General features: G+C 42.5%; 1 protein-coding gene across 1 annotated transcript in view; it reads right to left on the reverse strand.

The window, feature by feature from the left end:
• Positions 1-2,204: 2,204 nt before the first annotated feature.
• Positions 2,205-15,088, reverse strand: part of LOC106560971 (transmembrane protein 117) — a 60,402-nt gene continuing 47,518 nt past the window's right edge. Inside the window, exons 7-8 of the mRNA XM_014124460.3 lie at positions 12,175-12,304; positions 2,205-3,517 (exon numbers count right to left, since the gene is read on the reverse strand). Of these exons, the coding sequence (XP_013979935.1) occupies positions 2,841-3,517; positions 12,175-12,304 (807 nt within the window). The 3' untranslated portion in view covers positions 2,205-2,840. The remainder of the gene's footprint in view (positions 3,518-12,174; positions 12,305-15,088) is intronic.

The raw sequence follows: 15,088 nt of genomic DNA on the forward strand, positions 1-15,088 counted from the left end.
GCATTCATTTGCATTTGTTTTAGTATAATGACCAGATAGATAAGCGACCATGAGGTGACTTGTTTGTTATTTGAAAATAGATGATGCCTAGGAGCTATCTTACATCCAAAAAATAAATAGGTCATCATGATATTATCATCATTATCATCAGAGGTTTAGCAATCCAGTCATTTCTATGAATACAAGAAAATAAACGCATGAAGATGGGATATGTGAGAATTATCAAGGATAACAAATGAATTGATAAATCAGTCATGAAGTCTGAAAGGGTAAACGTAGTCAGGTGAAACACTGAAAATGAACAAGACAGACACATACTATCAGACATCTTTTGTTTTGCTGCAGCTATAGACTGTAAGCTATAATACTGTATTTTGGACGTGGGTCTTTTAGTGGATGTGGGTTATCAAGGCACCTCTTCAGCTGTAAAACTGTAGTGTTACAATAAACTAGCCATGACAATTGGGTGTCATGCATCGCGAGACCTTAGGACTATAAGGTTTTATCTGAACTGTTGGTAAAAAAACAAACAAATTATTCACATAAGAGTTGCTCTTTAGGAGGTCCTTCACATGTGAAATATGTCAGATTTGTGAAAAAGTCCATTCACCATGGAAAGAATATCTGAAGGTTTTATCTGCGCAAACACCTTTGAACTTGGTGCTGTAATGTACTATCTGCAATCCAATCACACAATACAGGGTTGTCAATCAAAAACGATTGTAAGGTGATATACTTTTTGAGTCATGAAAGAGGAAGACATCACAAAACAGTTCTGAAATCTGAGACTTGAAAAATACTTATTATCTCACAACCATGCATTTTGCAGATAGAACCTTATAGCCCAAAGTCCTCAATTATTGATATCATAGGTTCTGGTCCTCTTTTGCAATGACTATGATTTTTTTCATCACTTTTTCAGAAGAATGGCCATTTACTTAAGCCCTTTATGGTAAAAATAATATAAACACAGGTGCCTCAGACCATGTTTAAGGCCCATTGGAGAGGCATTGCTGTTTTTATCTTGTGCTATATCAATACGAAAAACCTCCATGGAAGGAGTATTTCACCAAAATTACTAACGTACAGTACCACATTTGATTGATAACTAGGAAGTAGTTTATTGACTTTGGGTGTCAGAGACCAGAAAAATATGTCAGTTTACTCATCCAGAGCAATGATGCTATTAGGATATATTGTATTTGTCATTTTAGTGAACTATCAGTTTAACAAATGTGTGTGTGATGAACATTAATTCATATATTTGATGATGTGATTAGAAAGAAGGAAGGGTACCGTAAATTCCGGACTATAAGCCGCAACTTTTTTCCCACGCTTTGAACAATGACGCGGCTAATATATGGATTTTTCCCGCTTTACATTTTTTTCTCTCCAAAAAAACACATTCTGTGACGTGCTCAGTTTTTTGGCGGCATGAAGCTTTCATTACACCAATGAAATTGCCGAACGGGTTCAGGTCAAACAACTTTTTTGTTTACTGTTTAGATTAAATCGAGCGCTCTCAAACTTCCCATCATTCTGATTACGGTAGTCATTTTGTCACCCTCATTATGGCATAGACACGGAGAAATGCATATGATGCAGCTTTCAAGTTGAAGGCGATTGATCTGGCTGTTGGAAAAGGAAATACCAAGCTCCCGTGCAGCAGCTCTCTTAATGAGTCGATGATAAGACGTTGGAAACAGCAGCGTGAGGAATTGACTCAGTGCAAAAAGACAACTAAAGCTTACTGCTAATTTTGTTCAGCCGTGTTTCGTTGCCTGTACAAGCCGTGTTTCGTTAAAGCCTATTTATTTTTGTTACAAGCCGTGTCGTTGCCGTTACAAGCGGCGTAGCCTATATTTTTGTTACAAGCCGTGTTTCGTGCCGTTACAAGCGGCGTTGCCTGGTAAAGTTAATTTGTTTCAATGTACCGGTAGGCACCTGAGGCTTATAGACATGTGCGGCTTATTTATGTTAAAAATAATACTTTTAAAAAAAATTCAGTGGGTGCGGCTTATATTCAGGTGCGCTTAATAGTCCGGAAATTACGGTATTCTCTTTATTTAATCCTTACATGATTGTACTTTTCTTTTGAAATTGAAATAATTGCAACATTCTGTGGCAGATAGAATCTTATGGCTGAAGCCAGATTGACATCTCAGAAACGTAAGGTTCTATCTGCGGTTGCAACCCCCCCCCCCCCCCCAAAAAAAATGATTTACAAATCTCTTAGGATTTTGATACTCTGCAATTTAGGTACCTTTAAGGTGAGGACCTTAATAGGTTATGAATGAAGAATTCATAACAAAACAGTTCTGAGATCTGGAATGTGAAAACTTTGATGCTCGATATCTCAGAACTATTCTTTGCGCCGATAGAGCCTTATAGTCCCGAGGTCACGATCGACTGTAGAAGTAGTTCTCCCACATAGGCACCAAAATATGTCACAATAAGAAAATACAACTTGCTATTAGAAAAACGTAAAATCAAGCGATAGCACCATGTTGACAATATGACTTTGCAGTGAGGGAGGTTAAAATAACCTGTTTGTCATTGTGTTGGTGTCACCTTAGAGATCCTAAAAACACGGTCTTACAAAAAGACTGGTCGCAAAACCAATAGTCCAGAAGAACCCAAGAGGCCAGTGTAGCTACATCCTCTGTTGTAGGAACACTCAATCAGTGTTGTGTTCAATATCCACCCAGACTGAAAAGATCTGGACTGAAATTGTCTTTCAGTTTGGTCTTAGTCTCTATTCTCTGGTCTCATGTCCTCCCTTCAGGCTATGTGTCTGTCAGCAGCAGACAGTAGCAGTATTTCCCCTAAGGGCAGTAAGGTCAGGGCGGTGACAGTTTACTGACTTCAAAGGAAACCGCTGGTTCTCCCGTCTCAGTGCTGTCAATGACTATGCTGGGGTGCGTCTCCTGGGTCTCCGTGGAAACAGGCGAGATGGAGTTGGTGGAAGTGGCGGTGTGCGGAGCCAAGTGCCCGTCCACTGACAGCAGCATGGGGGTTCCGGAACGTTTGAGCATCTCGCTCATAGAGATGTGCACCTCCTCTGGCGTGACGCCCATGTCCTTACTATACTCCGACGGAGACTTCCTCTTAATCCTCTCGTACGTCTTGTCCACCTGGCTCTCCGGGAAGGTCTCACTGTCCTGGAAACGTCCCAGCAGCCAGATGAAGAAGCCAAAGAGAACAAAGGCAGCCAGGCTGGGGATGAAGGCCAGGCACTTGATGTCCAGGCTGGCGCCCACGTAGCGGCTGTGCAGGAACATGTCCCGATGGACATACGAACGGTTGGTCAGCGGATCTACGTTGCTGGAGCGCCACTTGTAGGTGAGCGTGCTGCGGTTGAAGTCGCCCAGCGTGTGGGGCTCCTCCACGGTGAAGATCTTCTCCCCTGGACCAACGTACTGGCCGTACTCGTAGGGCTTGTAGAAGATCTGGTTCTTCCACATGTTCAAGTCCAGGATCAACACAAGGAAGATGATGCCGTAGTTGAACCACTTACCTGCAGGGAGAAAGAAACGGTGTGGCAGTTACAGTAACTTCTTTATGGCAAAATCTAGATGAATTGTATATTGTATTGTGCCCCAGCTGACTTTGACATGTCCTTTCATTCACTGATTGCTGTACTGTTGGGACAAATCATAAAGCTTTTATGAATCTAATTAATTCAAGGTAATCAATTCACAAAACACAGAAAGACAGACAGTATGTGTGTTAAGGCATTTGATAATACATTTGCAGGTACTAGGTCCAATATTGACTCTTAATGAAATGAGGTCATTACAGTAAATGGTAGCAATCTCTCCAGGTTTACTTATCTAAAGGCAGATGATTCCCTGGGTACCTGTGACACCATTCCCTCCCTTTCCTGAGACGCACCACCATTGATAAGCTTTTAGTCAAAGCAATCACACAGTGTAAGACCATTAACATAATGCTAAATGAGTGTGCGACGCATTAGGGTTAACAACCTAGTGGAAATCAGGGAGCGTTTGAACAGTTTAACATTTAGCACGGGAACATTCGTTTCTCTCCACCTTGGATGGTTGTCACTGGGAGCATGCTGTGGAACGTAATGAAACACGGTGATGGTTTAAATGGAAGAGTTTACTCTCTGAGATTATGTTTGACTGTGTGATCACGTAACCGGTGTGAGTGAGTAAGACCTTTAAACAGGTTAACATTCACAAGGCCTCTGGGCTAGACGGATTACCAGGACGCGTACTCAGAGAAGGCGCTGACCAGCTGGAAAGTGTCTACACTGACATTTTTAACCTCTCCCTTACTCAGTCTGTAATACCAACATGTTTCAAGCAGACCACCATAGTCCCTGTCCCCAAGAACGCCAAGGTAACCTGCCTAAATGACTACCGCCCCGTAGCACTCACGTCTGTAGCCATGAAGTGCTTTGAAAGGCTGGTCATGGCTCACATCAACACCATCATACCAGACACTCTGGACCCACTCCAATTCACCCCAATAGATAAAAAGTGTGGAGTGCAATCTCTATTGCACTCCACACTGCCCTTTCCCATCTGGACAAGAAGAACAGCTATGTGAGAATGCTGTTCATTGACTACAGCTCAGCCTTCAACACCATTTTTTATGAGTGCTCCTGTACTCCCTGCTCACCCATGACTGAGTGGCAGCGCCTGACTCAAACCCCATCATTACGTTTGCCGACGACACGGCGGTGGTAGGCCTGATCACTGACGATGATGAGACAGTCTATAGGAAGGAAGTCAGAGACCGCCAGGACAACAACCTCTACCTCAACGTCAGCAAGACAAAGGAGCTAATCGTGGACTACAGGATCCTCAAAAAGGAATACAGCTGCATCACTGGGAGCATCTAGACTGGCTGCATCACTGCTTGGTATGGCAGCTGCTCAACATCCGACCGCAAGGCGCTACAGAGGGTAGTGCGTACAGCCCCGTACATCACTGGGCCCAAGCTCCCTGCCATCCAAGACCTCTATACCAGGCGGTGTCAGAGGAAGGCCCTAAATATTGTCAAAGCCTCCAGCCACCCAAGTCATTGACTGTTCTCTCAGCTACCGCATGGCAATGCACCAAGTCTGGAAACAACAGTAGGGCCCTGAACCGCTTCTAGCCATAAGACTGCTAAATAGTTAGTTAAATAGTTCACCAAATAGACTATCTGCATTGTCCCTTTTTGCAGTAACTTTTTTTACTCATCACATATGCTTCTGCTACAGTTTACTACCTGTCACTTTATTCCTAGTTATATGTACATATCTACCTCAATTACAAACCCTGCACATGGACTCGGTACTGGTACCCCTTGTATATAGATAGCCAAGTTATTGTTACTCATGGGATCTATTATCCAACTATTAGTACTTTTATTATTATGTGTTTTACTTTTCTATTATTTCTCTAGTTTCTTTCTCTCTGCATTGTTGGGAAGGGCCCATAAGCATTTCACTGTGTTAGTCCACACCTGTTGTTTATGAAGCATATAAAAAATAACATTTGATTTGATTGATGCACATTACCCCTCAGCAGGGGGGAAGAGGATGCCAGAAACAAGAACTGCTGGTGGGATGAAAAAGACATGTTACAACAGGTGCAACCATCAGCATTTCTCCATCACAGCTGGTCAGATGGAGAGTGAAAACATTTAAATAATAGTGGTATCCCTCTATACCATCTAAATCAATTGGGCAGATATAGTGCTTTCGGGAAAGTATTCAGACCCCTTGACTTTTTCCACATTTTGTTACGTTACAGCCTTATTCTAAAATGCATTAAATAGTTTTTCCCTCTCATCAATTTACATACAATACCCCATAATGAAAAGCAAAAAAAGGGGTTTTAGTAAATTTAGCAAATTTCTTAAATACAATAAACTGAAAATTCACATTTACAAAAGTATTCAGACTCTTTCCTCAGTACTTTGTTGAAGCACCTTTGTCAGCAATTACAGCCTCGAGTCTTATTGGGTATGACGCTACAAACTTGGCACACCTGTATTTGGGGAGTTTCTCTCATTCTTCTCTGCAGATCCTCTGCACAGCTATTTCTCTCCAGATATGTTCGCACCAGTCTGATGTCCTGAGTGCCCTGAAGCAGGTTTTCATCAAGGATCTCTCTGTACTTTGCTCCGTACATCTTTCCCTCGATCCTGACTAGTCTCCCAGGACTGCCGCTGAAAAACAGCCCCACAGCTTGATGCACTGGTTTCCTCCAGATGTGACGATTGGCATTCAGGCCAAAGAGTTCAATCTTGGTTTCCCAGACCAGAGAATCTTGTTTCTCATGGTCTGAGAGTCCTTTGGGTGCCTTTTGGCAAACTCCAAGTGGGCTGTCATGTTCCTTTTACTGAGGAGTAGCTTCCGTCTGGCCACTTTACCATACATGCCTGATTGGTGGAGTGCTGCAGAGATGGTTGTCCTTCTCCACAGAGAAACTCTGGAGCTCTTTCAGAGAGACCATCGGGTTCTTGGTCACCTCCCTGAACAAGGCCCTTCTCCCCCGATTGCTTAGTTTGGCTGGGTGGACAGATCTAGGAAGAGTCTTGGTGGTTCTTAACCTGTTGGGTCTAGGGGGCAGCATTTGCACTTCTGGATAAAAAAAATGTACCCGATTTAATCTGGTTACTAATCCTACCCAGTAACTAGAATATGCATATACTTATTATATATGGATAGAAAACACTCTAAAGTTTCTAAAACTGTTTGAATGGTGTCTGTGAGTATAACAGAACTCATTTGGCAGGCAAAACCCTGAGACATTTTCTGACAGGAAGTGGATACCTGATGTGTTGTATTGACTTTAAACCTATCCCATTGAAAAACACAGGGGCTTAGGAATATTTTGGCACTTCCTATTGCTTCCACTAGATGTCACCAGCCTTTACAAAGTGTTTTGAGTCTTCTGGAGGGAGATCTGACCGAACAAGAGCCATGGAACGATGATGTCCCATTAGACACCTGGCGCGCGAGTTCATGTTGGGTACCCTCGTTCCAATACGTTATAAAAGAGTATGCATTCGTCCACCTTGAATATTATTCATGTTCTGGTTAAAAAAGGCCCTAATGATTTATGCTATACAACGTTTGACATGTTTGAACGAACGGAAATATATTTTTTCCCCTCGTTCATGACGAGAAGTCCGGCTGGCTTACATCATGTGCTAACGAGACGGAGATTTTTGGACATAAATGATGAGCTTTTTTGAACAAAACTACATTCGTTATGGACCTGTGATACCTGGAAGTGACATCTGATGAAGAGAATCAAAGGTAATGGATTATTTACATAGTATTTTCGATTTTAGATCTCCCCAACATGACGTCTAGTCTGTATCGCAACGCGTATTTTTCTGGGCGCAGTGCTCAGATTATTGCAAAGTGTGATTTCCCAGTAAGGTTATTTTTAAATCTGGCAAGTTGATTGCGTTCAAGAGATGTAAATCTATAATTCTTTAAATGACAATATAATATTTTACCAATGTTTTCTAATTTTAATTATTTAATTTGTGACGCTGACTTGACTGCCGGTTATTGGAGGGAAACGATTTCCTCAACATCAATGCCATAGTAAAACGCTGTTTTTGGATATAAATATGAACTTGATAGAACTAAAAATGCATGCATTGTCTAACATAATGTCCTAGGAGTGTCATCTGATGGAGATTGTAAAAGGTTAGTGCATCATTTTAGCTGGTTTTATGGTTTTGGTGACCCTGTCTTTGACTTGACAAAACATTACACACAACTCTTGTAAATGTACTGTCCTAACATACTCTAAATTTATGCTTTCGCCGTAAAACCTTTTTGAAATCGTAAAACGTGGTTAGATTAAGGAGATGTTTATCTTTCAAATGGTGTAAAATAGTTGTATTTTTGAAAAATTTGAATTTTGACATTTATTTGGATTCAAATTTGCCGCTCTTGAAATGCACCTGCTGTTGATGGAGTGCACCACGGGTGGCACGCTAGCGTCCCACCTAGCCCCAAGAGGTTAACTTCTTCCATTTAAGAACGATGGAGGCCACTGTGTTCTTGGGGACCTTCAGTGCTGCAGAAATGTTTTGGTACCCTTCCCCATATCTGTGTCTCCACATAATCCTGTCTTGGAGCTCTACGGACAATTCCTTCGACCTCATGGCTTGGTTTTTGCTCTGACATGCACTGTCTACTGGGGGACCTTATATAGACAGGTGTGTGCCTTTCCAAATCATGTCCAATCAAGTTGTAGAAACGTCTCAAAGATGATCAATGGAAACAGGATGCACCTGAGCTCAATTTCGAGTCTCATAGCAAAGGGTCTGAATACTTAATAAAGTATCTGTTTTTATTTTTAATACATTTGCAAAAATTTCTAAAAACATGTTTTCGCTTCGTCATTATGGGGTAATCGCTGCCAAAGGTGCTCCTGAGTGGCGCAGCGGTCTAAGGCACTGCATCTCAGTCCTAGAGGCGTCACTACAGACCCTGGTTTGATCTCAGGCTGTATCACAACCGGTCATGATTGGGAGTCCCATAGGGCGGCGCACAATTGGCCCAGCGTCCTCCGGGTTAGGGTTTGGCAGGGGTAGGCTGTCATTGTAAATAAGAGTTGGTTCTTAACTGACTTGCCTAGTTAAATAAAGTTAAAATAAATAAAAAACAAAGTACTGACTAAAGGGTCTGAATTAGAGGTCGACCAATTAATCAGAATGGCCGATTAATTCGGGCCGATTTCAAGTTTTCATAACAATCGGAAATCGGTATTTTTGGATGCCGATTAGACCTTTATTTAACTAGGCAAGTCAGTTAAGAACACATTCTTATTTTCAATGATGGCCTAGGAACGGTGGGTTAACTGCCTTGTTCAGGGGCAGAACGACAGATTTTTACCTTGTCAGCTCGGGGATTCAATCTTGCAACCTTACGGTTAACTAGTCCAACGCTCTAACCACCTGCTTTACATTGTACTCCACGAGGAGCCTGCCTGCTACGCGAATGCAGTAAGAAGCCAAGGTAAGTTGCTAGCTAGTATTAAACTTATCTTATAAAAAACAATCAATCAATCATAATCACTAGTTAACTACACATGGTTGATGATATTACTAGTTTATCTAGCCTGTCCTGCGTTGCATATAATCGCTTAGGTACACATTGCTCCAACCATAAACATCAATGCCTTTCTTAAAATCAATACACAAGTATATACACTGCTCAAAAAAATAAAGGGAACACTTAAACAACACAATGTAACTCCAACTCAATCACACTTCTGTGAAATCAAACTGTCCACTTAGGAAGCAACACTGATTGACAATAAATTTCACATGCTGTTATGCAAATGAAATAGACAACAGGTGGAAATTATAGGCAATTAGCAAGACACCCCCAATAAAGGAGTGGTTCTGCAGGTGGGGACCACAGACCACTTCTCAGTTCCTATGCTTCCTGGCTGATGTTTTGGTCACTTTTGGATGCTGGCGGTGCTTTCACTCTAGTGGTAGCATGAGACGGAGTCTACAACCCACACAAGTGGCTCAGGTAGTGCAGCTCATCCAGGATGGCACATCAATGCGAGCTGTGGCAAGAAGGTTTGCTGTGTCTGTCAGCGTAGTGTCCAGAGCATGGAGGCGCTACCAGGAGACAGGCCAGTACATCAGGAGACGTGGAGGAGGCTGTAGGAGGGCAACAACCCAGCAGCAGGACCGCTACCTCCGCCTTTGTGCAAGGAGGAGCAGGAGGAGCACTGCCAGAGCCCTGCAAAATGACCTCCAGCAGGCCACAAATGTGCATGTGTCTGCTCAAACAGTCAGAAACAGACTCCATGGGGGTGGTATGAGGGCCCGACGTCCACAGGTGGGGGTTGTGCTTACAGCCCAACACCGTGCAGGACGTTTGGCATTTGCCAGAGAACACCAAGATTGGCAAATTCGCCACTGGCGCCCTGTGCTCTTCACAGATGAAGCAGGTTCACACAGAGCACATGTGACAGACGTGACAGAGTCTGGAGACGCCATGGAGAACGTTCTGCTGCCTGCAACATCCTCCAGCATGACCGGTTTGGCGGTGGGTCAGTCATGGTGTGGGGTGGCATTTCTTTGGGGGGCCGCACAGCCCTCCATGTGCTCCCCAGAGGTAGCCTGACTGCCATTAGGTACCGAGATGAGATCCTCAGACCCCTTGTGAGACCATATGCTGGTGCGGTTGGCCCTGGGTTCCTCCTAATGCAAGACAATGCTAGACCTCATGTGGCTGGAGTGTGTCAGCAGTTCCTGCAAGAGGAAGGCATTGATGCTATAGACTGGCCCGCCCGTTCCCCAGACCTGAATCCAATTGAGCACATCTGGGACATCATGTCTCGCTCCATCCACCAACGCCACGTTGCACCGCAGACTGTCCAGGAGTTGGCGGATGCTTTAGTCCAGGTCTGGGAGGAGATCCCTCAGGAGAACATCCGCCACCTCATCAGGAGCATGCCCAGGCGTTGTAGGGAGGTCATACAGGCACGTGGAGGCCACACACACTACTGAGCCTCATTTTGACTTGTTTTAAGGACATTACATCAAAGTTGGATCAGCCTGTAGTGTGGTTTTCCACTTTAATTTTGAGTGTGACTCCAAATCCAGACCTCCATGAGTTGATAAATTGGATTTCCATTGATTATTTTTGTGTGATTTTGTTGTCAGCACATTCAACTATGTAAAGAGAAAAGTATTTAATAAGATAATTTCTTTCATTCAGATCTATGATGTGTTGTTTAAGTGTTCCCTTTATTTTTTTAAGCAGTATATTTTTAAACCTGCATATTTAGTTAATATTGCCTGCTAACATGAATTTCTTTTAACTAGGGAAAATGTGTCACTTCTCTTGCAAACAGAGTCAGGGTATATGCAGCAGTTTGGGCCGCCTGGCTCGTTGCGAACTGTGAAGACTATTTCTTCCTAACAACAACAGCCGACTTCGCCAAACGGGGGATGATTTAACAAAAGCACATTTGCGCAGTTCCACGGTTCCGTATTTCACTGACAGGAAAAACGTTTTGTTTTCGAGATGATAGTTTCCGGATTCGACCATATTAATGACCTAAGGCTCGTATTTCTGTGTGTTATTATGTTATAATTAAGTCTATGATTTGATCGAGCAGTCTGACTGAGCGATGGTAGGCAGCAGCAGGCTCGTAAGCGTTCATTCAAACAGCACTTTCGTGCGTTTGCCAGCAGTCCTTCGCAATGCATTGCGCTGTTTATGACTTCAAGCCTGTCAACTCCCAAGATTAGGCTGGTGTAACCGATGTGAAATGGCTAGCTAGTTAGCCAGGTGCGCGCTAATAGCGTTTCAAACGTCACTCGCTCTGAGGCTTGGAGTAGTTGTTCCCCTTGCTCTGCATGGGTAACGCTGCTTCGAGGGTGGCTGTTGTCGATGTGTTCCTGGTTCGAGCCCAGGTAGGAGCGAGGAGAGGGACGGAAGCGATACTGTTACACTGGCAATACTAAAGTGCCTATAAGAACATCCATAGTCAAAGGTATATGAAATACAAATTGTATAGAGAGAAATAGTCCTATAATTCCTATAATAACTACAACCTAAAACTTCTTACCAGGGAATATTGAAGACTCATGTTAAAAGGAACCACCAGCTTTCATATGTTCTCATGTTCTGAGCAAGGAACTTAAACGTTAGCTTTTTTACATGGCACATATTGCACTTTTACTTTCTTCTCCAACACTTTGTTTTTGCATTATTTAAACCACATTGAACATGTTTCATTATTTATTTGAGTCTAAATTGATTTTATTGATGTATTATATTAAGTTAAAATAAATGTTCATTCAGTATTGTTGTAATTGTCATTATTACAAATAAATAAATAAAACCATCAGCCGATTAATCGGTATCGGCTTTTTTTGGTCCTCCAATAATTGGTATCGGTATCGGCGTTGAAAAATCATAAATCGGTCGACCTCTAGTCTGAATACTTATATAAATGTGAATTTTCTGTTTTTATTTAAGAAATTAGCAACATTTTCCAAAAACCTATTTTCACTTTGTCATTATGGGGTATTGTGTGTAGATTGACGAGAATTGTATTTTACTTAATACATTTTAGAATAAGGCTGTAACAACAAAATGTGGAAAAAGTATAGTATGTTTTGTATGTAATACATGTTGCTTGGTAATGTCCGTACCTGTGATATGGATGTGGTACTCCTCTTTGAAGATGCTCTTGCAGACAGGAAGTTTGAACTTGAGCTGTGTGGTGGACATGCCAGGCAGGTTCATATCAAGGTCGCCCATGAACTGAGGGAACTCCCAGTCCTGAAAACACACCCCAACAGACTATATTTTAGTTATGGTTTATTTGAATAGGGACAGGTACAAACACATGAACACATTGCATACTACAGGGAAAGGAGGACCCGAGCACGCCCCCATTCTCATCGATGGGGTTGTAATGGAGCAGGTTGAGAGCTTCAAGTTCCTTGGTGTCCACATCACCAACTAACTAACATTGTCCAAGCACACCAAGACGTGAAGAGGGCACGACAAAACCTATTCCCCCTCAGGAGACTGAAAAGATTTGGCATGGGTCCTCAGATCCTCAAAATGTTCTACAGCTGCACCATTGAGAGTATCCTGACTGGTTGCATCACTGCCTGGTATGGCAACTGCTCGGCCTCCGACCGCAAGGCACTACAGAGAGTAGTGTGTACGGCCCAGTACATCACTGGGACCAAGCTTCCTGCCATCCAGGACCTCTATACCAGGCAGTGTCAGAGGAAGGCCATAAAAATTGTCAAAGACTCCAGCCACTCTAGTCAGACAGTTCTCTCTGCCAAGCCATAGGACTCCTGAACATCTAATCAAATGGATACCTAGACTATTTGCACTGCCCCCCCCCCCCCTCCCACCCCCTCTTACGCCGCTGCTACTCTCTGTTATTATCTATGCATAGTCACTTTAATAATTCTACCTACATGTACAGTTGAAGTCGGACGTTTACATACACCTTAGCCAACTACTTTTAAACTCAGTGTTTCACAATTCCTGACATTTAATCCTAGTAAAAATTCCTTGTTTTAGGTCAGTTAGAATCACCACTTTATTTAAGAATGTGAAATGTCTGAATAATAGTAGAGAGAATGATTTATTTCGGCTTTTATTTCTTTCATCACATTCGTAGTGGGTCAGAAGTTTACATGCACTCAATTTGTATTTGGTAGCATTGCCTTTAATATTGTTTAACTTGGGTCAAACGTTTCGGGTAGCTTTCCACAAGCTTCCCACAATCAGTTGGGTGAATTTTGGCCCATTCCTCCTGACATAGCTGGTGTAACTGAGTCAGGTTTGTAGGCCTCCTTGCTCGCACACACTTTTTCAGTTCTGCCCACAAATTTTCTATAGGATTGAGGTCAGGGCTTTGTGATGGCCACTCCAATACCTTGACTTTGTTGTCCTTAAGCCATTTTGCCACAACTTTGGAAGACCCGTTTGCGACCAAGCTTTAACTTCCTGACTGATGTCTTGAGATGTTGCTTCAAAATATCCACATAATTTTCCTCCCTCATGATGCCATCTATTTTGTGAAGTGCACCAGTATCTCCTGCAGCAAAGCACCCCCACAACATGATGCTGCCACCACCTTGCTTCATGGTTGGGATGGTGTTCGTTGGCTTGCAAGCCTCCCCCTTTTTCCTCAAAACATAACAATGGCCATTATGGCCAAACAGTTCAATTTTTGTTTCATCAGATCAGAGTACATTTCTCCAAAAAGTACGATCTTTGTCCCCATGTGCAGTTGCAAACCGTAGTCTGGCTTTTTTATGGCGGTTTTGGAGCAGTGGCTTCTTCCTTGCTGAGCGGCCTTTCAGGTTATGTCAATATAGGACTTGCTTTACTGTGGATATAGATACTTTTGTACCTGTTTCTTCCAGCATCTTCACAAGGTTCTTTGCTGTTCTGGGATTGATTTGCACTTTTCGCACCAAAGTATGTTCATCTCCAGGAGACAGAACGCGTCTCCTTTCTGAGCGGTATGACGGCTGCATGGTCCCATGGTGTTTATACTTGCATACTATTGTTTGTACAGATGAACGTGGTACCTTCAGGCGTTTAAAAATTGCTCCCAAGGATGAAACAGACTTGTGGAGGTCTACAATTTTTTTCTGAGGTCTTGGCTGATTTATTTTGATTTTCCTATGACGTCAAGCAAAGAGGCACTGAGTTTGAAGGTAGGCCTTGAAATACATCCACAGGTACACCTCCAAATGACTCAAACTATGTCAATTAGCCTATCAGAAGCTTCTAAAGCCATGACATCATTTTCTGGAATGTTCCAAGCTGTTTAAAGGCACAGTCAACTTAGTGTATGTAAACTTCTGACCCACTGGAATTGTGACAGTGAATTATAAGTGAAATATGTCTGTAAACAATTGTTGAAAAAATGACTTGTGTCATGCACAAAGTAGATGTCCTAACCGACTTGCCAAAACTATAGTTTGTTAACAAGAAATTTGTGGAGTGGTTGAAAAACGAATTTTAATGACTCCAACCTAAGTGTATGTAAACTTCCGACTTCAACTGTACATATTACCTCAATTACCTCGACTAACCGGTGCCTCGATACTGTAGCCTCGATACTGTTATGTTACTGTTGCTCTTTAATTGTTCCTTTTATTTCTTATTCTTATTTTTTAAACTGCATTGCTGGTTACGGGCTTGTAAGTAAGCATTTCACTGTAAGGTTGTATTCGGCGCATGTGACTAATCCCATTTGATTTGATACACAATCATCCAATGCTTTGCACCATACTGCGTATAGCTCCCGCTCATTTTCAACAACCATCCCAGGAGTCTATCTGATCAGAAGTCTTTCATAGTGATAGCTTTTACTGAAGTAAACAACACACATCATGTAAGACCAAGCATAAAATCAGAGACAACAATACATTATGTTCTACATTTACATTTAAGTCATTTAGCAGACGCTCTTATCCAGAGCGACTTACAAAGTGAACAACAGGGATTTCTTTTCGTGGTACTTGCTAGGGATTCAGGGGAGTTGTCTATTGATGGGTAAGGTACCACAGAGGTCAAAAGCCT

This window comes from Salmo salar, chromosome 10 (assembly GCF_965601325.2).
Source record: "Salmo salar chromosome 10, fSalSal1, whole genome shotgun sequence".
Taxonomy (NCBI): domain Eukaryota; kingdom Metazoa; phylum Chordata; class Actinopteri; order Salmoniformes; family Salmonidae; genus Salmo; species Salmo salar.